The 27,547-nt window shown below is 46.5% G+C and overlaps 2 protein-coding genes across 2 annotated transcripts; one reads left to right on the plus strand and one right to left on the minus strand.

Moving 5' to 3' along the window:
• The first annotated feature begins 7,127 nt into the window (after positions 1-7,127).
• On the plus strand, positions 7,128-8,982 carry LOC127343122 (uncharacterized). The gene is made up of 2 exons (XM_051369224.2): positions 7,128-7,772; positions 7,966-8,982. The coding sequence occupies exons 1-2, from the start codon at positions 7,213-7,215 to the stop codon at positions 8,621-8,623; spliced, it is 1,218 nt and encodes a 405-aa protein (XP_051225184.1). The 5' UTR covers positions 7,128-7,212; the 3' UTR covers positions 8,624-8,982.
• A 2,999-nt stretch (positions 8,983-11,981) lies between these two features.
• LOC127343123 (plastidic ATP/ADP-transporter) lies at positions 11,982-17,130 on the minus strand. Its single transcript, XM_051369225.2, has 5 exons — positions 16,387-17,130; positions 14,509-14,778; positions 14,288-14,431; positions 13,850-14,197; positions 11,982-12,521 (listed from the first exon to the last, which is right to left on the minus strand). The coding sequence occupies exons 1-5, from the start codon at positions 17,128-17,130 to the stop codon at positions 12,198-12,200; spliced, it is 1,830 nt and encodes a 609-aa protein (XP_051225185.1). The 3' UTR covers positions 11,982-12,197.
• Between the last annotated feature and the right edge of the window lie 10,417 nt (positions 17,131-27,547).

Here is a 27,547-nt window from a genome sequence, read left to right on the forward strand (position 1 = left end):
AGAGTTGGCACTTTCTTCGTGAATGTAGAGCCATCTTTTGCGCCATCCTTGGACAGAATCAGGAAACTTGACGTCGAAATAATCAACGTCGGTTCGGACAGATAACAACGCCGCCTATGTTATAGGTGGCGTTGTGGAAAACCATTGCGGCGGAGGCAGAAAATGCGTTTCCACAGAGCCCAATTAGGAGGGATTCCAAGGAAGCATTCGCACAGTGTGATAAAAATGGAGATGTGAAGGATGGAATTGGGGGTCAACTGGTGCAGTTGAATCCCGTAAACAAAAAGAAGGCCGCAGAGAAAATCGTGAATTGGGGCCGAAAGGCCGCGGATGAGGTGATCAACGAAACTAACCCGGTACTCCATTGGAGGGTTGGGGTAGCTTTCTTCACTGGGAAAGCGGATGGCGTCTTCTTTCTTCATCAGGCCAAGCCTCTTCAGCGTGTTGACGTCCTGGTTGGAGATTTTAGATCTCTCCCAGTCAAGATCTTCGGCGGCCATCTTGGACTCTGGAGTGCTGTGGCGAGTGAGTCGCGTGCGCGGTGGCATCAACGGCAATGGAAAAGGCAATGTTCGTGAGTGCGGAAGATCAGAGAGAGTTGGGCGCAGGGGAAGTTTTTGCAAAGGGGAACAGATGTGCGGCGCAAGCGAAGGAGTGAACGGAGGTTGAAGAAAGGTTTATATAAGAATCAGGCGAATCAATGCACCGTTGGATGAAGAAATCGTGTGGTGGAAAAAGATCTTCTAGATAAAAGGGTAAAAAGGTATTTCTACTGAGATAGGCGTTACTGTACGTGCGCCAGAAAAAGCGGAGGACGTGTGTCCCCCACTTGCACGACGTGTCAACGTGGTGGAAACAATGGACCCACAAGGCAGAAAAATCACGATTATTAACAGAGATGAAGTAAATTTGGTTAAGGGAAGCATGCCGACAAGAAAAATAAAAGAAGATTGGCGACAGGAGAAGTTATTAAATACTTCGGGAGCCTTTGATCAAATACAAGTTTTTGCCCAAATGCTCGGGGGCTACTTCGATAAAAAGTAAAATTTCGAGTATGGCAATATAGAAATTGCGGGAGCCTACAACCAAGCACAAGTTCTTGGCTGTAGCCTCGGGGGCTACTCCCATCGGGAGCGCTGTTCGCGCACCCGAGAGATAAAAAAAGAAGAAGAGAGATCATATTGGGAAATAATGACAATATAGCGACAAGGTGGACTAAAATGTTGAGCCTACAACCAAGCACAAGTTTTTGGTTGTAGCCTCGGGGGCTACTCCCATCGGGAACGCTGTTCGCGTGCCCGATGAAATTAACAAAGAAAAGATAGAAAAGCAAGAGAGTATATTTCGAGTTATAATTAACTCTACATATACTCCCATCGGGAGAGCAATATAAGTCATATTTGACTCGATAAAATGTGCCATTCCAACAGCCGGAAAAGCACTCGACAATATATTCTCAGAACGCCAAAGTTGCGATCAATTTCTGAATGCCGCAAATTTGCGAAGGTAAGACCCCAGATCCGTTCTGCTGGGCGTGGCATCGCCGAAGACTGCGCTCTGCTACTTTTATCCGTATCAACAGATACGAAGAAAAATCCTAACGGACGCGTTAGGTACTCGATAAATTTGGTGGGACTCGACGAATGGTAAGACCTTAAGCGGCACTGTCGAAGTTTACACCGATATCCGGAATCATGTCCAGGGACGTGATCTCGAAGTAGGTTTTTGCGGATTGCCACTAGAGCAGTTAACTAGTACCTGATCCGTCAGATGAACTAGCCCCAACTACCAGTATCCCTGTACAATATAGAATTTTATGTGAAGAAGTATAAAAAAGTTAAAGCTCTCGAGTAAAAATAAACAGTGGAGATTTTCCCTGACTCTACGATTCAAGCAAAATCTCGGGGGCTACTGACATAGGCATCCCAAATGGGCCTACCGAAGATAGTACCCGGGGCTTACTGAAGGCCCAGTACCCGAAGAATAAAGAAGATTCGGGAGCCCAAGATATATTAAGGAAAGTTAGAGTTGTAATAGGAAGTGTTATTTGTAAATCTGGCGGGATGAGTTAGATACCGTCCCGGACTTTGTAACTTGTACAAAACGAAACCCTCGGCTCCGCCTCCTATAAAAAGGGGGAGTCGAGGGACGAAGAGGCAATCGAATCATTGTTACAAACCCTAGTTTTCATAATCGTCGAGTACTTTTCGGCTGAAACCTTCGAGATCTACTTGCCCTCTACTTCTAACTAAACCCTAGCCTACAATCCATAGGCATTGACAAGTTGATACCTTGTCAGGAAGTGACCTTGTTCTCTACGGTTGTAGATGTGTTGTTGCTACTAGGGAGAAAACTGCGGTGTTCTATTCAAGTGTAGTTTCATCGTTTACTTTACACACATTGCTTAAAGCGATAATCTGTTGTTTGCAACTTAATACTAGAGGGTGTCGCGGATGCAATCCAGAAGGTGGATTATTAGTCATAGATGCAGTTGGATTACGGTCTATGTATATTGTTGTAATGCCCGCATACTTTCATAGCATGTATTCTGCACCAACCATTAACGCAGAATCTCTGTTTGTCAATTGTCCATCTGTAATTTGTTTCCCCAGCATATTTATTTTATTGGGGAGGCGCCTCTAGTGAACTGTGGACCCCGGTCCTTCTTCTTTTAATTGCAATCTTCTGCAGCATTTTTCCTGTTCTGGTCTCTGCAAACAATTCTTATTCCACACGGTTCGTTTAATCCTTTGTTTTCAGCAAAACCAGTGAGCTTGACAACCTCGCTGAAAGTTGGGGACAAAGTACTTGGTTGTTTGTGTGCAGGTCTCCACGGTGTTGCTGACGCCGGCAGTGCGCCCTGCCACGAGTTGGTTCGCAACAACTCGAGAGAGAACATTTTTCTCCTACTAGTCGATAAACCTTGGTTTCTTACTGAGGGAAAACTTCCTGCTGTGCTCATCATACCTTCCTCTTGGGGTTCCACTCAACGTTGCGCACAAATTCTCCTTCATCAACTCCGCGCCCAGCACCTAGCCAAAAAATTAATGCGCCACACCATTTAACTTGCGTCCAACATGCTCAAGAAGAGAAACCAGAGGCCAGGTGTCTGCTATCGCCTTCCACTGAACCAATACTCGAATAGTCCTTAAAGAGGACCTAATTTTCTTGATCACCGAGAGACAATCCAAAGCCAATATAATTCGGTTGAAGCCTTTGTCCTTCGTGATTACCAGGGATTGCCGGATAGTAGTGGCCTTAGCCAGTTCAGGTGGAAGAACACCACTGACCCCCCTCGTTGCATGACAACCTCAGAGATCCAGTGTGATCACGCAAGACCACACCCCGGCCCATACAGTTCTTATCTTCGAAGATAGCAGCATCAGATTCACACATACCTAATCAATCGGTGGTGGACTCCAATAAGGTACCGAGGAGGAATCACACATATTAGTTGAACCAGATTTGAAACAGTGCTGCACAATACTATTGAAAGATCGAGATGTCGCCTAGAGGGGGGGGTGAATAGGAAATTAAAAACTCTTGCGGATTTGTCTTGTAAGAATGCGGAATTAAACTATCGTTTAGTCTACAAGCACAAACCCTAAATATGCTAAGCTCAACTAAGTGTAACAATAGCAACTAGAGCTAAGCAAGATAGGCACAAGATATATGTAGCACAAGTGATAGCAAGATATATGTACTTCAAGCACGATGGCTATCACAAGGAAAGAGAGCTCGGGTGTAGAAATAACTGAGGCACGCGGAGATGAGGATGTATTCCCGTGTTCCCTTCCTTTGCAAGAAGGTACGTCACGTTTGGAGGAGTGGAGGTCCCACGAAGGATTCCCCGCGCCACGAAGGCTCACCCTATTCTCCGAACCACACCCACGAAGGATAATGGCCCTTTCCTTATGGTTAGCTTTTCCTCCGCTCCGGAGATGGCAAGCTCCACAACCACTTCACAAGCTCCACGAAGGAGAAGCCCGGGCCTCTTCACAATCTTCTTGAAGAGATCACCGGAGCACCAATCACCAAGCCAACTAGGAGGTCTCCCTCCAAGAGTAACAAGCTCACGGTCTCTCACTCGAACTAATCGTGGTGGAGAGCTCAACACTATGCAATGATGCAAAGCAAGAACACTAGAGGTGTTCAAGTCCTTCACACTCAAATCCCACCAAAGCAACGAATGCTAGGATGAGATTGGAGAGGAAGAACAAAGGGGAAAGTCAACCAAAGACTCCAAGATCTAGATCCCAAGAGATTCCCTCACTTAGAGAAGAAATGGATTGGTGGAAGTGTAGATCTAGATCTCCTCTCTCAAATCCTCAAGAATGAGCAAGAATGGTTGGAGGAATCAAAGGGGAGAGCAAGTTATTCAAAATGCAACAATGGAGGAGAGAGAATAGGAAGAACTACACAGCCCAAGGTGGAAGAAGGGCTATTTATAGCCCAAGAGCAAATATAACCGTTGGGGAAAAGTTGGGCTTCGAGGAATCCGGTCAACCGGCCCTGGGACCGGGCGGTCCGGCGCAGGGCCCGGTCAGACCGGGCCAGTGATCGGAAACAAACCGGGCCACCGACCGGGCGACAACCGGACCAAGAAGAAAAGCTTACTGGATAGTGCCCGGATGGCACCGGTCCAGGGGCCGGTTTGAACCGGGCCATCCGGTCAGACGGCCGGTCAAGCCGGGCTAGAAACCGGGCTAGCAGGAAAGCATGTTATACAAAAACTGTGATAACTTTTGTGTCCGGACCCCGATTGACATGAAACCAATTTTGTTGGAAAGATAACGACGAATAGAACCCCAACAAAAACTGTTGGAAATATGGAGACTCCTCACAGAACATTTTAGATGATTTTAGAGAGGGAGTCTCCCACCATCAAGAAACGGTGAACACGTCCAAACTCGAAAACGCAATAGAAGATGCATGCGGATTCCGTTTTCGATGAACTTGGGCTTGTTGTAAAGCTAGCAACAAGCTCAAGAACCTTTCACAGAGAAACACCAAGAAGCAATAGGGATATGCAAAGTATGCAAAGGATTGAGCTCCCTAAGACGATGCGATCAAGTTACCCAACCGAAAGCCCCTCTTAATAGTGCGGCTATCTATCCTATAATCCGGTCTCCCATCAACCACCTTGAGACCGGTAAAAGGAAAACCTATCAAGGTCATACCTTTGCCTTGCGCATCCTGCTTGATCTTGATGATAACTCTTCAAGCTCTACACAAGCCGGAATGCCTCACTTGATCAATGTTGCTTTGTGAAGACTCACAAATGCTCCCCCATACACTATGATGGGAAAGCTCCATTGATGCACATCTTCACATGTCCATTATCACCAAATGGACGGCAAGCTTCAAGCATGTGATCCACTCAAGATGCTCATCTTGAACTTGCCCAACTCAACCTTGTATCTTCTCATACTCACATAAGATAGAGCATGGCTAATATTGAGTTCCACATAAGAACTCCATCTTCATTTCTTCTTCTTGATCATATCACATATATATCTTCATACCGATGATCTTGATGCCAATACACAAGGTATACCTTTATCTTCATGGCATCCATACTTGAATCCAACACATGGAGTACAAGTAGAACCTATGGAATATTCCTTCATATAAACTCAATGAAAACATTAGTCCATAGGGGTTGTCATTAATTACCAAAACCACACATAGGGGCAATATACCCTTACAACTATCCACATACACATTGATTTTGATACGCTGAAGCTGCAAGATCTCACATCCATTGTGAATTTCTTACAGGTGCCAACATGTGACCACCAAAGTGGTGGCCTGGATCGCGGAGGCCCGAGCAAGAAACTTGAAGATCCAATTTTTCATAGCCGAGAAGGTACTCTTACCAAGCTCGAGATGTATATGGTTCTGCATAGTAGTATAGATGGAACTAGTAAACAAGCAGAAGAGGAACCGATGATCCACACTCTCAGGGCGTGTACAGAACACACAACGTTCATTAACAGGAATATTGCGTCTCTGAAGTTGAACTCCCATTGCTAGATAATCATGGCCATACGCCAAATAGTGACCTTCATCTTATTTGGACAAATAATCTTCCAAATTGATTTCCAGCTCTCTCCTGAGATGAGAGATCCAAGCTATCACTCTTCCCTTTTACTGCACTTCTCTGAGAAGATTTTCTATGTTCTCGCCAAGATGATGTACCTTATCCATGTCCCACCCATTAGCACTAGAGTTAAACAAGAAGTTCACCTTAGAATTAGTACGCAAAGCTTCTCGGGTAGTGAAAGTACCAGGCCTAAACCTAGATACCCAAGCATCTTGCAAGATTCTAGTATGCTCCCCATTTCCAATGCCCTAGCTGAGGCCCTAGACAAGCAAGTCCCTCCCAAACAGAATAGATCTTCATGTGAAAGAAGAAGATCTAGGGTTCACCGCTGAGAGGAAATTAGTGTTCGGAAAGTATCTACCATTGAGGACTCTTGCTCACAAATAATAAGGATCAGTCACAAGCCGGCAACACTGCTTCCCGAGCATAGCCTGGTTAAACATGCTAAATTATCTCAACCCCATCCCTCCCAGAAACTTAGGTGTCGTCAACGAGTCCCAACACCTCAATTGGAGCTTCTTTTTACTGTCTCCGATGCCCCACCAGCCGTTGGAGACACTCTGTTTCATCTTGTTGCATATGCCGATGGGAATTTGGAAGCAGGATATCACATGTCACCACAATCTAATTCTTGTCTAGACGTCTAGAAGCAAATTTCTATCTCTTGAAGAAGGCTCAGCTTGTGAGTTGGTTTTGTAGGAGTATCTCTATGTGTGGTGGCGCTAAAGCATCATCAATCCAGCATCATTTGGATATCTAATAAAATTAACTCACGGGGCAAACATCACATTCGACGTGAACCATTTTAGTGGGATCACGCATCGCCCACTCATCAGCACAAAACACAATTTTCTTTTTTTCATTTCATATATAGAAAAGTGAGCCTAGCCGTACAAACACATCCTTTTCATCCGAGCCACACAAGTCGAGACGGAAAAGAAACTCCAAAGCAGATGAAATGCAGATTTAGCGCATCAGGGTCAAGCAACCAATTAAACCGTCGGGCTCGCTGTATAAAAGGCAAAACCCCGCGAACCAGTAGTCCGCCAAACGAACAAATCCACATCCCCAAGAAGAAATTAAACCCGAACATCACAAACCCTCCCATGTCCGACCACCACCTCGCCGGCGAGCACCACCCCTCCCCGGCGAGCACCGCCCTCGGTACCCTGCTGCTCCTGCCGTCGGAGCTCCTCCACGAGATCCTCATCCGCCTCGCGCTGCCGGAGCTGCTGCGCGTCCGCTCCGTGGCGAGGCCCCTGTCCCACCTCATCTCCTCCGCCGACTTCCGGCGCTTCTACCACCTCTCCTCCGCCTCCTCCGGCCCGGCGCCCGCGGCCGCGTGGCTGCTCATCTTCAAGAAGCTCCCGCCCCGCGGCGCCGCGCTGCGGGGCTTCCACGGGCCGTCCGGCCGCTGGTTCCGCATCCCCGTCTCCGACATCATCTCCCCCGCCGTGCCCCCCGGGGAGGACCTCTACTTCCTCGCCGCCTCCGGCAGCTCCTTCCTCTTCGCCGCCAACGGGCGCCGCGAGCTCGTCGTGGTCGACCTCTCGTCCCAGTCCGCCCGCCGCCTGCCGCCGTCCCCGCTCGGCCCGCGCGGCACCTCCTCCTGGCGTCGCTTCGGGCTCAAGCTCGTCGCCGACCCCCCCGGATCGAACCGGTTTAGGTACGCGTCCTTTTCTCCCGGAGGAGGATTCCGGCAATCTTGCAGACCACACTAACCAGTATACCTTGACGCTTTCCGCACTCCATCACAGCGCTGAAAACAACCAAGTTAATTCGAGTAGTAATTTGACTGTAACTGTACTTATATGTTTAACAATAATCTGATGCGTGGAAATTTCTCTCACTCTCCAAAGGTTTATGTTCGCGGAGCTGGTGAACAACACGCCATTCCTGTTCGAGTACCAGTCCGACACGGACACGTGGCAGTCATCGGAGGCGGCGCTGGCGAATGCCCCCTCCGCGCCGGCAGGCCCGGACGGCACGTACCTCTGCGCCGCCCACGCCGGGCCGGACTGCGTGATGGTGTACTCCGGCCCGGGCGCGGACCGGCCGGTCTTCTTCCGCCCCCGGTTCCCGCACAACCTGGGCGGGCACGGCGACCGGCTGCACGTGTACGGCGACGGGAGCGCGGTGGTGGTCCGGTCGACGGCGGTGGAGGCCCGGACGAAGGTGGTGGCGGGCGTGGAGCTGTACGGGTTCGGGCCGGAGGTCGGGGGCGACTGGCAGCTGGTGTCCACGGTGCCGGCCGAGCTGGTGGAGGGGTTCAGGAAGCCGTACGCCGTGATGACGGGGCTGCTGGCGGAGCGGGAGGGCGTGATCAGGCTCATCCTCATCTCCAACTGCAGGGGCGCCTGGGACCTGGTGTGGCTGTCCTACGACCCGGCGGGGGCCGAGTGGCGCTGGGTGCCCGTGCCGGACTGGGGCGGCGCCAAGGGGCTCAACATGGCCGGCATCGCCGTCTCCTCCACCTTCTCCAGGCTCTGGCCGCCGGCGCCGGCCATCTGCCACTGAACCAAACTGAACCGATCGGCGTCTCTGCTGGTACGTGTTGCTCGTGTCTGTACAGTCAGTGTGCGCAAGGCAGCGTGGGGGATTCTTGTTCATGGGAGATGTCGGCACGGCAACAGAGCTCCCCGACGATCACCCGAGTGGCGCCTCTGCTCTCTCCGTGCCGGCGGGGCCGGCGCGCAGTGCGCCATGATCCTGCGCAATAGCTTGGGCGATGCGGACAGGCGATGGCTCGAGTGTGCTAGATAAGGAGTGGTGTGTGCGTGTGTGGTGCTCCTACCCATCCCATTGTTCATAAACTCGCCATGTACGTAGTTCTGTGCTCGTGGCTAAGTAATCTTATGTCTCTTCGTGTTCTCGTCGTCTCTCAACCAAGAGAGATGCAGTGCTGCTATCTGTCAAGTAACAGAGTAACTGCAGCTTTGTTAATTACGCAACATTCTGCAGCTGTAAATACACAACACCTCAGTTTGACAGAATGCTGTATTTTCTATGGCACCTGGGAGAAACCCCAGTCTTTTACAGTCTCTTGTATAGATGAAAAAGAATAAAGCAAACACATCATTCTCGCGTCAAAAGGGGGAAGTTTCTGGACTATTCGGCATGCTGCTCTGTCGACGTGGCCGCTTAACGTCAAAATCTTTGTGCGTGATGCAGGGTACTGATGAGGACTAGGAAGAGAAAACTGATCACAAGCTTGTGCACCTGTACCGGCGATACGAGCAGAGCGTAAGCGCGACAGTTGAAGATGTAAGCGCTGAAGCGGATGTGTGGTTTTGGCTTCCGAATTTAGGTAATCCGTCAACGTCCTCTTTAGCCTTTGCACAAAGCAGGACGACTCTCTACCAGGTTCGATGACCCGCGCATTTTGGCTTTTATTTATGCGCGCGGATTTATCCCCTAATAATGGATAAAATGGAACACCAAGCAGAACAACTTGGAATCAGACTAACAAAATATTGCCAGAACCCCAAATGCACCATCAAGCATGGCCTGCCGGCTTGCGTCAAGGAGACCCCTCTACCCGCTTCTATTTGTGCCTGGAGTTGACCCACTCACTTAAATTCTTAAGAATTCCATCTGCGTATGGGCTACTTCACAAGATTAGAGGGCGCAAAGCTACTTTGAGGACATCTCTATATGCGGATGACACGGCTCTTTTTTTCTGGCCCCTATCAAATAAGACATCTAAAACCTTGCCTCCATTCTCCATGACTTCGATAAGATCACCGGCCTTTGCACCAACTTTCAAAAGTGCTTCGTGGTGCCAATTCCTCGTGGACAAATTAACATTGATGATCTTTAATCGTCCTCCGGTGGAAAGGCCATCCTTCCCTATCAAGTACCTTGGGCTGCCACCTTCGGTGTGGTGTCTCCGGAGAGGATATTTTCAACAACTCGAAGATAAAATGGTTGCGAAAATTCAAACTTGGAATGCCAGGTATATTACAACGGCGGAGCATACCTCGCTTGTCAAATCCGTCCTTGCATCCCAATCCATCTATTATTTGACTACTCTAGTGGTTCCTCCCGACACTACGCATGCCATAAAGAAAATAGAGCGTGCTTTCTTGTGGGTGGCCACCAACAAGGCATCCAGGAGCCAATGCATGGTGAATTGGGACACGGTGTGTAGACCAGAAAATCTTGGTGGCCTTGGCATGCACAACAGCGATCACTTCGCATGAGCCCTCCAGTTGAGGTGGCCTTTGGTTAGAGTGGAAGGATCGGAGAATATTTGGGTGGGGTTGTCAACCCTTGTAGCAAACCGGACATGGAACTAATTTATGCCGCCACTACAATCACGTTGGTAAATGGAGAAAAGACCCTCTTTTGGGAGGCCATGTGGTTGCAGTGTGCTAAACATAGAGACATGACTCCACTCATCTACAAATAATCCACTAGAAGAAAATGGAACGTTAAAAATGCTCCTCTCAATGGAGGATGGATATCAAAGATCAACATGGCCGCGGATTTCACTATGGAGCATATCCGACAATACATTTCACTTCAGGTGCAACTTAGGGACGTACATTAACCTCCAAGTTGGAGTGTCGGACGAGGTCAATTGTAACCTTAACGAGAATGGCCAATATTAATCTAAATCCGCTTACAAGGCCCAATTTCTTGGGGGCAATATCGTCGCCCATTAACTCCAAAGATTTGAGGATTTGGAGTTCTTCGCTTGGTTTGCTGTTCAAAAGAGAGATTGGACTGCCGATCGCTTGGAGAAAAGGGGGTGGCATAATTTTGGTGTTCCCACTTTGCAAGCGTGTGACGGAGTCGGCACATCACCTTTTTTTGTTACTTGTCGTTTCCCATAAGGCTTTGGGGCTTCATTAAGGATTGGATTGGCCTTCACTTCGTCGACCTACATGCCTACGGCCTAGGCGGAAAATGAGGGGCCGCAGGCGGGAAGCGAGTGGCCGTGAGGACGGGAATGAGCGGCCATGCTTGAAGACGGCATGGTGGGTGTGGAGGCGATGCCCCGGCATTAAATTCGCCCTATCATTCATGACAGCCTTGCACGGGGAGGACGGAAAATGGGGTGACCCGTTAGGTGCACACCCCACCGCAAATAGGCGAGGGGATGTGAGCCTCTATTATGTCCGTGGGGCACCCAAACATACCAAAACGGACATTTTTTTTTGTGTCCGGTTAGGGTGTCCCGGTGAACCCTTAGGCTTTATTTATGCACGCGGATTTATCTCCTACTAGTCGATAAAATCAAACACCAAATTTCAAAAAAAAAAAAAAAATCAACCACCAAACGGAACATAAAAGGAACAACTTGGAAGCGGACTAGGCAAACATTGCCAGAACGAGCACAAAGCAATTGCTCAAAAGGCATAAAATCCCACTCGATCGCCTGACTAATATCTTGAGGATTTGAGAGGCAGCTGATCGTTGGCAGATTGCTCAAATCGTGTGGAAGTATTGCACGCACGTGACGTACATGCAATTTGGCCTGCCGTCCCTGTATGTACATGCGATCTGCTGTTCCCGTGATCGTATCGTCCCAGGTCCCACCACTTGGGCCATATGAGCTGACCTAGGCTAGAACTAGCAACCAAGATATGGCCTCACATGTCGCTGCTACTTTTGCCCTCTCGGCTCTCGGTCAGCCGTTGCTGCCCTTCAGAATGCTCCTCCTGTCATAGTCGAATCGGACAGAAAGCGTCAAAGTGATCGTCAGATTGCAAGTTTGATGCAATGGCAAACAAGTAAATCGATGGCCAGATCACTTCACTGTATCGTGGTGGCAACAAGACAGTGCTACCGAATCATAGTTGGCTGGTTAACTTTAGAACACAAGCGCATGGAAATTAGAGAAACAACACAGCAAAAATCTACGACATCCTAATCGCAACAATGGTTGAATTTCCTCACAATAGCATTCCAGCCTTCCCGGCCGGCTGTCAAAATTTGCTCACATTACAAACTAACAAGCACCTTGATGCTACTCACTGTTACAGACATGAAGAAACGGTGGATAGTTCCTTCTCCATTATTTCTGATCAGATCAATGTGACCATGCTCTGTCCTATGGTTTCTGAACTGGAGATGAGTTAGATGGTCAGCTCTCAGTTCCAGTTGTTCCGTTTGGTTGCTCCACCAATACATCAGTAGCTGCCTCAGGTTCCTTGAGCGGCACGGTTTCCGCTTTCTCCTTCTCAGACATCTCCTTTCTGAGATCCTCTTTGGCCAAGCTTGAGAATTGCTTGTCCAGCGATCTTGCAGCTCCTAGCCATGCGAGCACGATGACCAGCAGTATGCCACCAAGGTAGGGTGTCGAATTTGCCAAAGAGCCGAATATCAGGATCAGGAACTGTTGGATCAGTGCACCGCCAGACTTGCCTAATGGGTTGCAGACAACATCAATGGCTGCCTTTCCCTTCAACTGCAAACAGATGGAACAGAAATTAGCAACATAACAGTGGTGCAGACAGTGGGTTCTGAATATTGAGTTGCACAAACATGGCACTAGAGCAAGCCAGGAAACATCAAGCAGAAAATGGTATGATGTTAACTAGACTAGACTATATTGTTAACAAGAAAATGGTATGATGTTAACTAGACTAGACTATAATATTGATATCCTAGGGCTACTCATAGTAAGGTATTGCACTTGCTGAAGCACTTATAAGTTCACAACTGATGAATAAAACCCTTTTTTTTTGCAGCAGGAAAAGACAGGTGATGCTGCTATACAAGTATACAACTACAGGGCCATGGGAAGTTATGTATGAGATCCAACATGCTTAATAGTATCACCATACACATCCTGAGAAAACTAAAAAAAGATCAATTCACGGTACTAATTTCAGTATATGCTACTGACCTGTAAATATGCATAGATTATTTTCAAATATATTATACATATCAATAAGAATCTATCAGGGGGAATTTGCAATAGCACACAATATGCAATACGAATGCAATACATGTCTATAAAGCAACAAATTAACTTAAATTAATTAGGAGTGGTGTTTTGGCACCCGGGAGCATATGCTCCCGGTTTTTAAATTTTATTTTAAATGCACTTTTAAAATGTTGAAAAGTTCGGACATAAAATTTAATAGGTACATCTCGAAGTTCCACACGTTCACAAGGAGTGGTTCCACAGAAAACCGACATTTTTACTGTCATGTGTAAAAAAGCGTGACGTTTTTTTGTCGTTTTCGAACAGGTCATAAAAATGTTGGTTTTTTGCAAAACTTGATGTACGTACGTAGATTGTCGATACGTAAGCGGGGAAATTTTTGTTCGAATTTTTTTAACATTTCAAAATGTTTTTCCGGTGTCAGGAGCATATGCTCCCTTGTGCAGAATTGAGTTTCTGAAATTAAGTACCATTCAGCAGAAAAGAACACCAGCAAGTAAATAAATTTACAACAAGTCGCAACAGAATCACACTAATAAAAATGCAGTGGAAGGATGAACCAACCTTCATACTAATAAAAATGCATATTTACAGGTCAGTATACGCTACTGACCTGTAAATATGCATAGATTATTTTCAAATATATTATACATATCAATAAGAATCTATCAGGGGGAATTTACAATAGCACACAATATGCAATAGGAATGCAATACAGCCTATAAAGCAACAAATTAACTTAAATTAAGTACCATTCAGCAGAAAAGAACACCAGCAAGTAAATAATTTTACAACAAGTCGCAACGGAATCACACTAATAAAATTCAGTGGAAGGATGAACCAACCTTCATATCTCCATCCAAAGGAATATAGGCCATTTCCTTGCAGGGATCAAACAAACTGTACTTTGCACTCTTGCTAAATATGTTCTGCAGTGCACCCACATAAACAGCTGCAAGAAGAGGTGTCATACCCATCGTGGCAAGCATGGGAGTCAGTGGTTGCCCAAACAGAAGCAGAGAGAAGAAACCAACACCAGTGACCAACAAAACCGTGGGGGTGATCATGGCAGCCACTCCCCAGCCAAATTTTTGGAATATAATACGGCCTAACAGCATCATCGTGAAAGTTGCAATTCCAGTTGCAGTAGAGAAGTCACCCATGAAAGATGAGTATTCGTTTGGACTAGGGAACTGCCAAATTGAAAAGGGAAAACATTAATTGAAAAGGTTAAAGGGATAAAAGAGTCTGGAAGAAGAAAAACATAAGGTGAAAAGGACTACCTGTGCCTTGAGCTTTGATTTCCATGTGACTTCCACAAGATTGATACTAATGCCGTATGCAACCACTAAGGTAGCAAGGTCCCTCACATATTTCGAAGAGACCAGAACTTTCATACTCTCTTTCATGCTGAGCTTAGGTTTCTTCTGTTGAAACAATCATTGTCAGATTATGTAAAGTAGTAGTGATAAAAATAGGAAGCAGATTCAGATATTGTACTGACCTTTTTCTTCTTGTGATCAGACTTCGGAAGAGAAGGGTCATTCAGAACAAGCTTGTTCACCGCCCAATATATGGAAGAAATGACAAGCCCAAGAAGTACCACTATGCCCATCATTCCTTTCAATGATACCTCCCAGCCATCAACTCCTGGAGCCATTGTCTTCCGCAAATTTGAGAAATATTTAACTGTGCGCCCAGAAAAGATAAGGGCAATATTTGCCCCAAGGCCAAAAAGAGGGTAGAACTCTTTTGCTTCATCAACTGTGGTGATCTGAAAAAGACGGAATCAACTCAGTTTGAGTATGAAGGACTATCATTTGATGAGAAAGCTAAGAAAATGTGAAATAAGGATTCTTCAGCAGTTCGCTCAATAAAACGTCAATACATCTACCAAAGTCAGAGCAGAAGTGTACTGACAAGTACCACTGTCACTGTGAACCCCTATGCTTCATACCCCTTCCACCTCACCCCCCATGTTGATGCATGCTGGCAGGCCATTAGGATTGACTAACAATATCTAATCAAAAAGCAACTCTAGGAAATGGAACTAACCACCAGATCCTTTCTGCGACAACAGCAGCCAATCCTCATGCTCATCCTGTGGAGTGTCTGGCTACAAAACTACGGTGATGTCTATTAGACACACAACTTCGCTCACTACCTAAGTGACAGCTAGATGCACTTCAGAGTTAAGATATCACTATGTGGGCCCATAGACTCGGATTCAGACATCAGCCTGTAATTTCTAGCTGGTAAATTCTGTCTTGTTAGCGCACTCTGAAAGACTGCCATTTAGGGATCTTTCAATAACATAGACTGCAGAGCAGAATGTTTCAGATATGGAACCAAGAACAGGTTCACAAGAATAGCCATCAAACGGTGAACACTGTACCATTGAAAAGTATGAGATCTAAATGTGACATTGCGACATATATTGGTATATACGTAATACAAATTTGTTGATCTTCACACATTATCTCTGTCATCTCCTTCTGTAGATTTTAGTTAGACTTGCTTACTTCTTTTTACCAAGTTTCAGTAATGCTGTCTTGATTGTCTCTCGAAAGAAACTGGCATTAGTAAAATGTGTATGCATGCATCAAATACGAGCATGCTGACGGCCCTTTCCAGAAGAGAAGTAGCCATAATGCAAAAACATATTAGTTTTTTTACTCAAGACTACATCATCAGTTATCCCAAAAAGGAGTTAGAAAGTGTGGACAGTATCCAGCCAAGTGTTCAAAAAGAAGAGATATTCACAACCAGTATATGAATGAAAACAACATTCAGGTTATGGAAAGCTAGAAATCATGTAGCTGTGCATATTCATAGCAGAAAGCAACAAGCACCTAGACCACATCCAAGAGCTACAGCCACGCAATGCAATAAATGGATGTGTGCATCGATTGATGCATGGGTCTTATTCCCCAGTTTGAAAAGAAAACACAATGCAAAGTTCTACAATGCAGGACCAAGAAAATACTACAACAAAAAAGAGCGCAACATTTCACTGTCAGCTGTGTAACCATTCTGACAGAGAGAAGAGTTTTCCTATCCAAGTTCAGTTCTCCAATAAGCATCCATCCGGTCGAAACATTGACTAGGAACCAAGCAGCAGAGCATATTCAAATGCGATACGAAATGCTACAATGCATGGCCTACAAAATGCTAGAGGAAAAAAAAATACTGTAGCACACCATTTCATCATCAGCTGTCTATAAGTATTCTGACAGAGAGAAGAGTTTTCCTGTCCAACAACCAACCATGGGGTCAAAATATTGACCATCAAGGGTTGTCAAAACTAGACTGCCTGGAGAAAATGAAGGACGTGGTTTCCACTTGCGCAATTCAAGGGAAAAGTCGAGAGCGGGTGACTGACCTGGTTGGCGAACCCCCAGAAGAGGACCGAGACGACGACGCTGCCCCATAGCTCTGCCATGACATAAAACAGACAGAAGCTCCAAATCCTGAGTATGGCGACGGGCCCGAGGAAGCTGGGCCCGAGCGCGGCGAGCAGCCTGTCGGCGAGCGCGGTGGGGTGGATGAGGTCCCTGAGCGGGTAGAGCACGAATCCGAAGAGTCCGAAGAAGGCGATGAAGGGGAAGATGACGGTGTAGAAGAGCGCCTCCCTGGAGAGCACGTCGGAGAGCTTGGAGTAGGCGAGCATGAAGCCGATGGCCATGGGCAGGTTGACCCAGGTCTTGAGGAAGGGGATGATCTCGGCGCTGCTGCCCTTGGCGGTGACGACGAGCACGTCCTTGGTGTCCCGCAGGATGGTGTAGTTGAAGAGGATGCAGAAGAACATGAGCCCCAGCGGGATGATTTTTTTGAGGGTGGGTAGGCCCACGCCGAGGAACTTCTTGGGTTCGGGCTGCGCGGCGGCCGCCGCCGCGCTGCAGGAGATGGTGGGGGTGGGGGTGGGCCTGCGCTTGAGGAGGCCGTATCCGAGGACGGCGTCGTGGGAGGAGGGGGCTCTGGAGGCGAGGAGTGGGGGTTGGAGAGCGGCGGGCCGGGAGGTGGGGGAGAGGGAGGTGCGGGTGGCTCGCAGGCGCGGGAGGGGGAGGCGTGGGCCGGCGCGGAGGGTGAGGCCGGGCTTGGCGCTGAGGAGAGCGAGCGACTCCATGAGTGGCGGCGGGATGGCGGTGGTCGGCTCGCCGCCGGCGCTGCCTCGCCCACTCCAAGGCCTTGTTTGGTACTAGTGTTTTAGTGGGGATTAGTGGGGATAATACTCTAGAGTATTGGGTGAATCACTTTTGTCACCCAATCCCTACAAAACCCCAACCCCAATCCACTAGGTAGGGGTAGAGTATTGGGGATTGATAAAATTACACTAAAATTTGGGGAAAAGTGGGGATAGGTAGGGATTAAACTCGCTCATACTCTAGCACCAAACGTGTATTGGGGATAAGTGGGGATTTGAAATTTGGAGCGAATTATCCCCGCTAATACCAACTAAAACTCTAGTACCAAACAAGCCCCAAGGAGGGGATTGGGGGGAGAAGGGGGAAGGTGGGGAGGAGGGAAGTGGGTGTGGAGCTCGGGAGTAGTATAAAAAAGATGGCGCATCCGGATCGGCCGTGGGTTGTTGTGCCTGGGACAATCCTGGCCGTCGGTTTGGGTTATGGGGTTGGGGTTGGTGTGGGTGGGAGGGAGGAACGGGACAGGACCCGGCGGCCGGCGCACGCGGTCAGCTGCGGGCGAGCTCGAGCACTGTCCCACGTGGGTTTTGTTTCAAGCCAAAAGCTGATTTCTCGACTCCCACCAAGTAGTAGTTCACGATAAACGTGGAGGTCTAGCTAAACCTCATAGCACCTTCTCTGTGGTTGGTGAGGGTGAGGGTTTTAGAGCATCACAAAAAAAATTGTTTTACAACACCTGTTTTTATGGGTTGCTAGTTTCGTGTACCAATTTTTCCTGCAATTTTAGGTGAGGTAAAATAGGGCACCACATTTCGTTTTTATGGGTTGCTAGTATTTCACAACACGTATCTTTGCAACAGATGGCACACATATTAAAACGAATTTAGATCTTAATTTCTTCATCACACGCATATCAAGTTCAAACGTACCATAGTGCAGCATAGACATACACAAACACCAAGTTTGATAAACACACATAGAAAAACGGAAAGTTTAGCAAACGCACATAAACAGTAGCAAAGCCACTCATGGTTCAATGACTACCGCGTCTTCATTGCCTCCATTGGTACCGTTGGTACCTTCTTTTGCTGCCCCTCCATTGCCTTCATTGTCATTTTCGTCGACATGGGTGGTGTTGGAAGCGTTATAGGCATACATGTAAGCTCCCTTGGCACCACATATGGAAGCTCTTATGCCACCACCCATGGAAGAACCAATGCCTCAAAACTCCCATGGCGGGCATGTCTCCACCCATGTCTGCCATGTATGCTCCCATGCCGAACCATAGCACTTACCATAATACCATGGAGTTAATGTATCCTCCACCCATGGTGGGAATGCATCCACCCACGTAGTCACCCATGTATGCATCCATGTCGCCTGCCATGCCTCCACCCATGCCGACCATGGCATTTTCTTTTTTTTAAAAAAAAGGAACCAAAGTCCACGTATCTAGGGGCTTGAATCCACTTCTCTAACCAAGTGAGCTAGGTTCACTTTTTCACCCAACATTTGTTTCTTCGACAACAATTGGTCGCGGCAAAGTTGTATATTGCTTTTGCTTGTCACTCATGCCACTTGTGTCCATGAACATGAGTTTGTCCCCCCTCTCCTCAACTCGATGAACTTCTTCCATAGCCACCTTATTCTCCTCCATCGCTAGCCTCCTATCCTCAGCTTGTTCGATGAGCTCTTCGGTCATCGCCCGTCTTTCCTTAGCCACATCCTTTCTATATCATCACCGATAATAGTTGCATCGCCAACCGATCTCTTACCGCTTTTCTTTGGCACTTCATATAAGTCACGGCTATTTCGATTCTCGTCATCTTCAAGTTCGACCAACAATGATGCAACGTAAAATCTTTTCTAACCTTGCCTTTCTTGCGATTATTACCTCTTTATGTGGTTTTCCCCTTTAACAATCCTTGAGAAATGGATGTCTACATAGAAACATGGAGCAATCAAGTTAGCCACATAGAGCAAGAAAATTGGTTGCATAGAGCAAACACGGAGTGATCGCATAGAGCAATCAAGAAGGGTAGATTACCTGATCATCATTTGTACCACTTGGGTTCAAACAGTCCGCATGTGTCAAGCACGCCGACAACCTTTGACCATTGAAATGGTAAACCACCGGTTATGAATAGATGTCATTGTCCGGATGTTGCCACAAGTGGTGTGTGCATTGAATTACTCCTTCATCCGTCACAAATATGCATCTTTTGGTTGCTCGCCACCAAGGCACGAATCAAGCCCAATTTTCTTCCATGCCACGCAAATGAACATGTCTTCAGTGGCGGGGTAGTTGACATTTCTCCCCTTTGGCGCTTCATCCAGGAATGCCTCTGAAAGTGCATGAATCTCACGTGTCTAGTTTTGGTAATTAATGACAATCCCTATGAACTAATATTTGCATTGAGAATTACTTATACGACTTGTCCATAGGCAATGCTAGAACCATATGTTGGCTTCAAGGTTGCAAGAAGAAGATCGTGTAGAAGGTAAAATGATGACCAACGTGTTAATAAAGGAGTGATCCAAAGATTTTTCATGAGAGAGTTGAGACAATGACAAGTATGTCTTGTAAAATAAGATGGAGCGAGCTCTCATGTGTATCTTCAAGACATCGACATAATGAACAAAAAGGTGCAAGTTCAGGATGATCCATCTCGAAGAGGTCATATTCTTGAAGCATACCATCCATATGGTGATCATGGATATGTGCAGATAAGAGGCCATCCCATAGTGGAGTATGGGAGAACAATTCACAACATTTTATCAAGCAAGCACAATCAACAAGTCGTTTCATCTTGAAGCGGTCATGATCTTCATCATCTAGCTCAAGTGGAATATGCACAAGGCAAAGTTTTTCTCGATAGGGTTACTTTCTTACCAGTCTCCTGGTGTTAGTCGCGAGACCGGTTTATAGGATAGTTAGTCGTACTATCAAGATGGGCTCTCGAGTGAGTAACTTAATCGTATCGTTCAAAGAGAGCTCAAATCTTTATATCCTTGGCATCAAATTTCTTGGCCGTTCTTTGGATATTATCCATGTGAGGTGCTAGAGCTTGTGGTTACTTTTATGAAAAGCTCTACTTCATCAAAAACAGATTATGTATGAAAATATTTCTTGCATTTTTTTGATGTTGGAGTTTTATCGGTTCTTCAATGATGGAGGTTCCAAACCTCTACCTACATGGTACATCTTTGGATATTACTTGCCTTTATCTTTCCAACAAAAAAATGGTTTGCTCTTAATCAAAGTTTCAAAGCTCTAGATATCACAGTTTTTGATTTGGAGGTTTTTCGGTTTCATCTTTATAGAAAAGTCAAATTATTTCATCTTGTGGTTTCATGCTTCATGCTTCATGGTTGTATTATTACGTTTCTTTGCATGATGTTGTACATCTCGTTGTTGTGATTCCAGCGAGCCCAAGATCATCAAATTATGAGCTTGGATAAGAAAATGGTGGCGTTTTCGGTTTGTTTTGAATGTCTCCGCAGTGGTCCGTCCTGGCCGGACTTTCCGGCCTGTCCGATTGGTCCGACCACAGTCTGGACTTAGTCCATCCAGTGGCTGGTTCTCACTATTTTTGGGCCGAAATAAGGCCTGAAGTGGCCCGGTTCGCTCGGGTACAATACTTCCTTGGCCGAACGAACTGGCCGGAGTGGTCCGACTAGTCCTGATTAATTTTTCCTACAACGTGTGCATAATGATAAGATTCCATGGGGAGCTATTCAAGGGGTCTTTTCCCCATAGTTTCGTGAGCTCTTGAGCACGTTATTCTCCTCCATTGTTGGCCCACTTGAGCTTCCCTTTTTCCGAGTCCCTCCATAATTCGTGCACCCTGACGAGGGTGCTCCCGGGCAATGCCCACCATGAGGGGCTTAGGGTTGACGGAATCCTGCAAGCTGACACGAGACATCGGATATCAAACAGACAGGGAGAGAGATTTACCCAGGTTCGGGGCCCTCGATGAGGTAAAACCCTTACTTCCTGCTTATATGATCTTGATTATCAAATATATCGGGTTACAATGGGGTAGCCGAAGGCTTAGGTTACGATCTCGTCGAGATGCTAAGGTTCCAATGTCCTAGCTCTTGACTTGCGGTGAAGTTGTAATTGTGTCCTCCGGCAGACCCTCTCCTGGCCCTTCTATTGCAGGCCAGGTACCGAGAGTTCTGTCCGGATTCGGCTAAGTTACAAAGAGATCTACTCTAATCTTTCCTTGTTTAACGTCTTCTTGCCTTATTCGTCAAGAATCCTTCTTCGAGTGAGTCTCCTTCTCTAAAACCGATGTATTGGCCCACCTTGGTTGTTGGGGGATCTTCATGGGCCCCTGGTTGGGCCATAGGAGGTAGCATACTGTTGGTTACCCAAAGGGTAATGCCCACATCAGTAGCCCCCGAGTGACTGTCCGAAGTAAAGCTTCGGGCGGGGACTATAATTACCTTCTGTCGAATGTTCATAGCTGTTGAAAAGACTTGATCCTTCCTCATTATTCTAAAGTCGAAGTTGATGTTTTATCGGGTGCGCGTCCAGCGCTCCCGATGGGAGTAGCCCCTGAGTCTAGGGACGGATGCTTGCAACCGTGCGTAGACTCAAGTTGTACTACTCGAAGATTCTGATGCCGATGTTTTCTTAAGTTGTCGTAATCATCCGATATCTTTTTTTTATATTGGGTCCTCTTAAAACTTTGAGTGAAGTCATGTAAGATGATAGTACATAAGGGATAGGAGTAACGTGTCTAGTTTTACTTGATAAATCGATACTGGTTAACTGCCGATGGCAAAACAACGTTACCCTACTCAGAATCAAGTCCCCGGGCTAGATCCTGGACTTCCTAAAATCTTCGGGTCCATATTCCTTTGCCTTCAATAATTTTTATCGGGTGCGCATCCAGCACTCCCGATGGGAGTAGCCCTAGAGTCTAGGGACGGATGTTTGCAACCGTGCGTAGACTCTAGTCAAGCAACTCAAACGTTATAAATTCCTTCGGATGCTGAAGAGTCGACATTTTTGGTGACATCATCAGTGACGTGGCTTCTGTGGCGGCTCAATTGATAGGACGTGACTTAATGGGTCCACTCTACTTTTGTGCGGTCAGTTAGGAAATGACTGATCCTTGCGCGTTGACCGAGGCGCCTCCTCGATTTCCGCACGAAGTGGGGGTAAGTGTCCTTTGGCATGATGGTTCTGATGACACGTGGTGACCTAATCGCAGATCTTCCGACTCAAATCCTTGGTAACTCCCCTTTTATAAAGGAAAATATAGATTTTACTCCCTCCGTTCTTCTCTTTCACTACTTTCTTCCTCCTTTGCTCTTCCTTCTTACAACAACTGCGCCGCCACCACTGCTGTACCTCAATCCACCGTTAGCTCTCAATCATCTTCCAAGATGGTGAAGAAGAAGGGCTCTGCCGCTGCCGCAGGCGTTGCTTCAAGCAACACCATCGCCAAGGTAACTGTGGATGCAGCAAAGAGGACAGCGCCGGAGGCTTCCACCATAGCGAACAAGGATGCTCCCGGAGATTGGCCCGCCTCGACAATGTCGAAGCACGACGAGAAGAAGGCATGCAGCCTTGGCCTGATCTCTCCTGAAGAAGGGAATGTCATCTTACCAGGTTTGGCTTCACGCCCCAATCCTCTTACTGGTTTTACCGTGATGTTTGTAGCGTTATTGTATCGGGGATTATCTTTGCACGCCCATGAGTTTCTCCGATGTCTTCTGCACACGTACAGGATCCAGTTATGGAAGTTAACTCAAAATTCGATTCTTCATCTAGCGATTTTTATCACCCTTTGTGAGGCTTTTCTTGGCATTGACCCTCACTGGGGCTTGTGGAAGAAGATTTTCTTTGTCAAACGTTACAATAGCAGCACTGGATGCTTTGTCACTGGCGGAGTTGGCTTTCTCATCCGAAAAGAGGTGAACTACTTCAACTTCCCAATGAGAGAATCATTCCAGGGATGGAGGTTGAAGTGATTCTATCTTAAGGATTCGTCGGTAGCTGGTACGTGCCTGCCAAAGTTTGTCGATCTCCTTGAAGCTGTACCGATGAAGTCCTGGAAGAACACAATGACATCCGAACAAAAACCTGTAGCTGACAAATTATTCGAAAGATTTCTTCGGGTTAAGGAGTCTGACGGCCAAACTATGATGGGCACTGAAATTGTCGTTGTGTTCCTGAAGCGTCGCATTCAGCCAGTTATGTCCAGATCCCACCAAATGTGGCTATATTCGGATCCTAAGGACGAAACTCGAGTCAATGTTGCAGAATCATCTGAAAAGGAACTGCTAGATGAAGTTAGGCGTTTGACCCATTTTAGTCAAGAGGACGCGATTCCACTTCTGGCCCTCCATGAGCCTTACAACTTCGATCACCAACCATCTGAGGTGAATCTCTTTCCTGCTCATGCTTATGTTTGCGTTCGATACACTTTGTTTCACCTTATTAAATCTTTGTTTGATCCGATAGGTTCCATCACCTGCCGAATATTTTCCAATTGTGTCTAAAGAAAATCCTGAAGAAGGTGGTTCTACTGCCAATATAGAATCTTGTGCTGAAGATAATGAAATCCTTGAAGGAAAGGACAATGATCTTGCCAATCCCGAAGCTTTTTCTGCAGACCATAGATCTCTTGCTGATGACCTAAGCGATACAACGGAGTCGAATCATGACAATGATGTTGATCGTGCTCCCTTTGTTCATGCAGCTCCGGAGAAAGCCAGCGCGCAGCCGCCAAAGAGACCTTCTGGTGGCTTTGTAGACGAGGACGACCTGCTCGACTTGTAAGTTTCTTCTACTATTTCCAAAGTTGCTTTCTACACTTCTGCTTATTCTTAACGATTCATACGCCTATAGCGATGAGGGCTTTATAGAGCCTCCTTCGAAGAAGGCGAAGACTAGCCACAGTAGGCCAACTCCCGCAGCCTCCGAGGCTTCTGTTCCGACAACGGCTGCAGTTGCTCAACCTTCGACTGCTTCTTCTCTCTCAAAGGGAAAAGAAGATCCTTCGGCAGCTGCCATTTCCCCATATCCCCGCGAGGAACCTGTAAGTATTTTAATTTTTTCTTTTCTTTGATAATGGTTTTCCCCTCTTCCAGCCCCCGAGTCTACATTTGACTGCTTGCAATCGAGTGTGGACTCAGAAGGTGCCTAATTTTAAGATGTTATCGTAATACTTCTTGACTTTGTCTTCTCTTCTCTTTATAGGGCATTCAAACTTCCATAACTATTTTGAAGGGCTCGCCTCCCAGTTCTCTTCACTCCAAGTTGATAAGGCTCGGCTTCAGGAGGAGGTGTTGTCGACGACTTCAAAGCTTGATCAAGCAGTAACAATGGCTGCTACTGCCCGTCAAAATGCAGACTCTTTGAAAAAGGAGCTTGATAAACTGAAGAAGAAGCTGAAGGAGGAGGAGAAGGAGAAGGCCAAAGCCCAAGCCCGAAGGAAGGAAAGTGAGGATCTTCTGCACAAATCCACCTTGGCCCTGCTTGGTAAGTTTACTGATTTATCTTTGAATCCCTTTTACTTAACTTCATTGGGTTTTAACTTTCGCTCTTTATTTTCTGCAGAAGCTGCCGATATTCCTGCTAGTTCTATAGGCAAGCTCCCGGTTGATTCTTCTGCCGATGCTCTCTCTCTGGCAATCGAGTCCGGCGACCTCGTCCGAGCTCTTCTCCAGAAGAACAAGGGGGTCATGTCGAGACTTCACGCCATGATCTTCCCAAAAGCAAACCAGGAGAAGATGTTGGGGCAGCTGACGGATACTTTCTCCGTCGACACAGAAGGCGCCATCGAGGTATTCAAACGTACCTCACGTACCTACGGCGCTCTCCTTGCTTTCCAGCTTCTGATGGGGCACGGCTTCAAAGTCAAAATGGAGCTACTGACGAAAGAGCCGCCGAATGATCAGGATAGGCAAGCCATTGACCTCAGCCTTTTCAAAGTATCAGCATGCAAATTCGCACTGCAGCTTCTTGAATTGGTATCGGCTAATAAATCAACTGCCAGAGGAGCTGGCCCAAGTTTATCGACGCAGACTCAAGCCCCCTGTATTTTTCTTTTACCAAGTTGTAATCTATCGTTTGCCTCAAACAATGCCTTTTCTAAGGCCTTTTAATTGTAATGAATTCAATACTGGCAATGTTGCCAGTTTTCCCTTTTTAACTGTGATGTTCCTTTGCTTTTGAATGCATGCTCCCGATGGGAGTGAAGCCAATTGACACTGTGTATATTCTTTGACACACTCGATGGTGTATTTTTGCAGGTAGCTCCTGTACATTCCTTTGTCGAAGGTTCTTCGGCTGATGATTCCGAAAGTGATCGGCTGACAACGTATGAAGACCCCAATTATTCAAATGGAGATAGACATGCACGGAATCTACGCCATGGCCGCTATCATAAAGAAGAAGGGTGAGGTAGCCATTGATGCAGAGCGATATGCACTACGCGAGCTGCAAAAGGCTACAGAAAGCTTGAACTGTAAGTGCCTGCTCCCCTTTGTTTCCTTCGATTACTGTGCTAATTCCTCTGACTTTTGCATCATTGCCTTTGCCAGTCATAGCTCCGAATTTATCGGAAGAAAACAAGCGAGTGCACGAACGTGTAGATGCTTTAACCAATCTCTCGCAATTCAACGAAGTCTTCTGGATGGACAAGTCGAAGGCTACTACTGTTGCAAAGTTCCAGGATCGAGTGCAACAAGTGCATCGATTCTTCGACAAGTGCCATGCATGTATGAAGATGATATGGAAAACCATGTTTCCTCTCAATCGAGTTCCTCCAACGTTTTTGGCCTTGATAATAAACTTCAAGAATGCTAAAAAGGTGCGTGAATTGGTTCACAAGCAACTTCTTCTAGGAGCCAAATCAGCTTTCGCTTTCGTGTTGTCGCAGCATCCTTCACTAGATTTGATGGCAATTGCAAATGATGATGGCGACATAAGCCAATTTTATCCCGCTGTACAATTCTATTCTTCTATTGTAATTGATTGGCTAGAAGACAACACGGAAGTAGATGACCCAGTAGGAATTCCACAAGAATAACTTTGATGATATTGTACTCCTATTGTAATGATAACTTTATGCTTCCGACAATTTCTTGCACCCGAATATTCGGATGTACTAGGTACAAGTTTATTCATGTGTATGATGTAACTTTGCTTACCCAATATTAATTTTTTTTGTAAGGATGAATAACTTGTTGGAGACGACATATTTGCCACTTTTGACAAAATATCGATACCTCACAAATTTATCCTCAAATGCCGGTGGAAAATTGACTTATGTATTTGTTGACTAAGATGTAAGTCTCGATGCTCTTAGTCTTTTTTGGGCATCGGTATTGTGATGATCCTTTATGAAAAGTATCGGTGGCAAATTCCTTGAGTGATCAGCTCATGTTGCGGGTTCAATGAACCCGTACTAATCGCAACTTTGCTACAACCGATGATGTATGGTTTGGCGGTAGCCCCCGAGTAAATCGAGGAAACTATGTCCGCTATCGACACCGTTGCTCTTAGTACCTCCTTGTTCGATGTACCGGCATGGGCCTTCCATAAGTTGTTTTATCCTTGCCATCAGCAACACTCGCATGTTCCCTCAGGCTTTGGCAAAGGATAATCGTATGCTGTTGTTTTGTAGGACCCTTTGATTATCATCCATTGCAGCGCTCGTATTTTTCCCGAGGCTTAGATAATAATTTCGGGTCTAACCAGTGCAGGCGATCCCCGATCTTTTTTATCGGGTTCACTTTCTGTACTTATATTTCAAAGTCGACCTTCACGGTATTATGCGAAATAATCTTGAAAAAATTGTCCGGGTGTCCGGAATCAACTCAATGCTCGAATAAACAAACTTGAACCTTTATTAATAAGTCTATAACGATAAGATAAGCTAATACTGCTATGGCTTAAGAAAGCCTTATTGAAAATAAAATTCTATGAAGATAAAGATGTATGCCACCGCTCGTCTTCTTAAGTAAGAGGAGGGTCCTTCTTCTCTTGATTCACGCCTGAGGAGCCGATAGCTCTTGAAGTGCCGATGATTTCTGGTGCGGTGCCAATAGCTTCCTTAGGAGCACTCGCGATTATTGCCAAAGAGTTATTGCCTTCGACTGAAGCTTTGTCTTCTACCGCCGAAGGTGCAATAGCCGGTACTGCTGCTGCATGATCGTTTGGTTGTTTCTTCTTAACGATGTCATCCTCCTTAAGCTTAGAATCCTTGTCACGGGAAGCCAGCTGCTTGGAAGGGAAGTCGGTGGTTTCCTGTTTTATCCCGAACTTAGCAACAATTTTCTAAAACTCTCGATCACAATTATCCGACCGAGAGAAACTTCCATGAACCGTGATATTGGTCCCATTGTTGCTTGGCATTTTAAGCTTTAGGTATGAAT

The sequence above is a fragment of the Lolium perenne genome, chromosome 3, assembly GCF_019359855.2.
Source record: "Lolium perenne isolate Kyuss_39 chromosome 3, Kyuss_2.0, whole genome shotgun sequence".
NCBI lineage: Eukaryota > Viridiplantae > Streptophyta > Magnoliopsida > Poales > Poaceae > Lolium > Lolium perenne.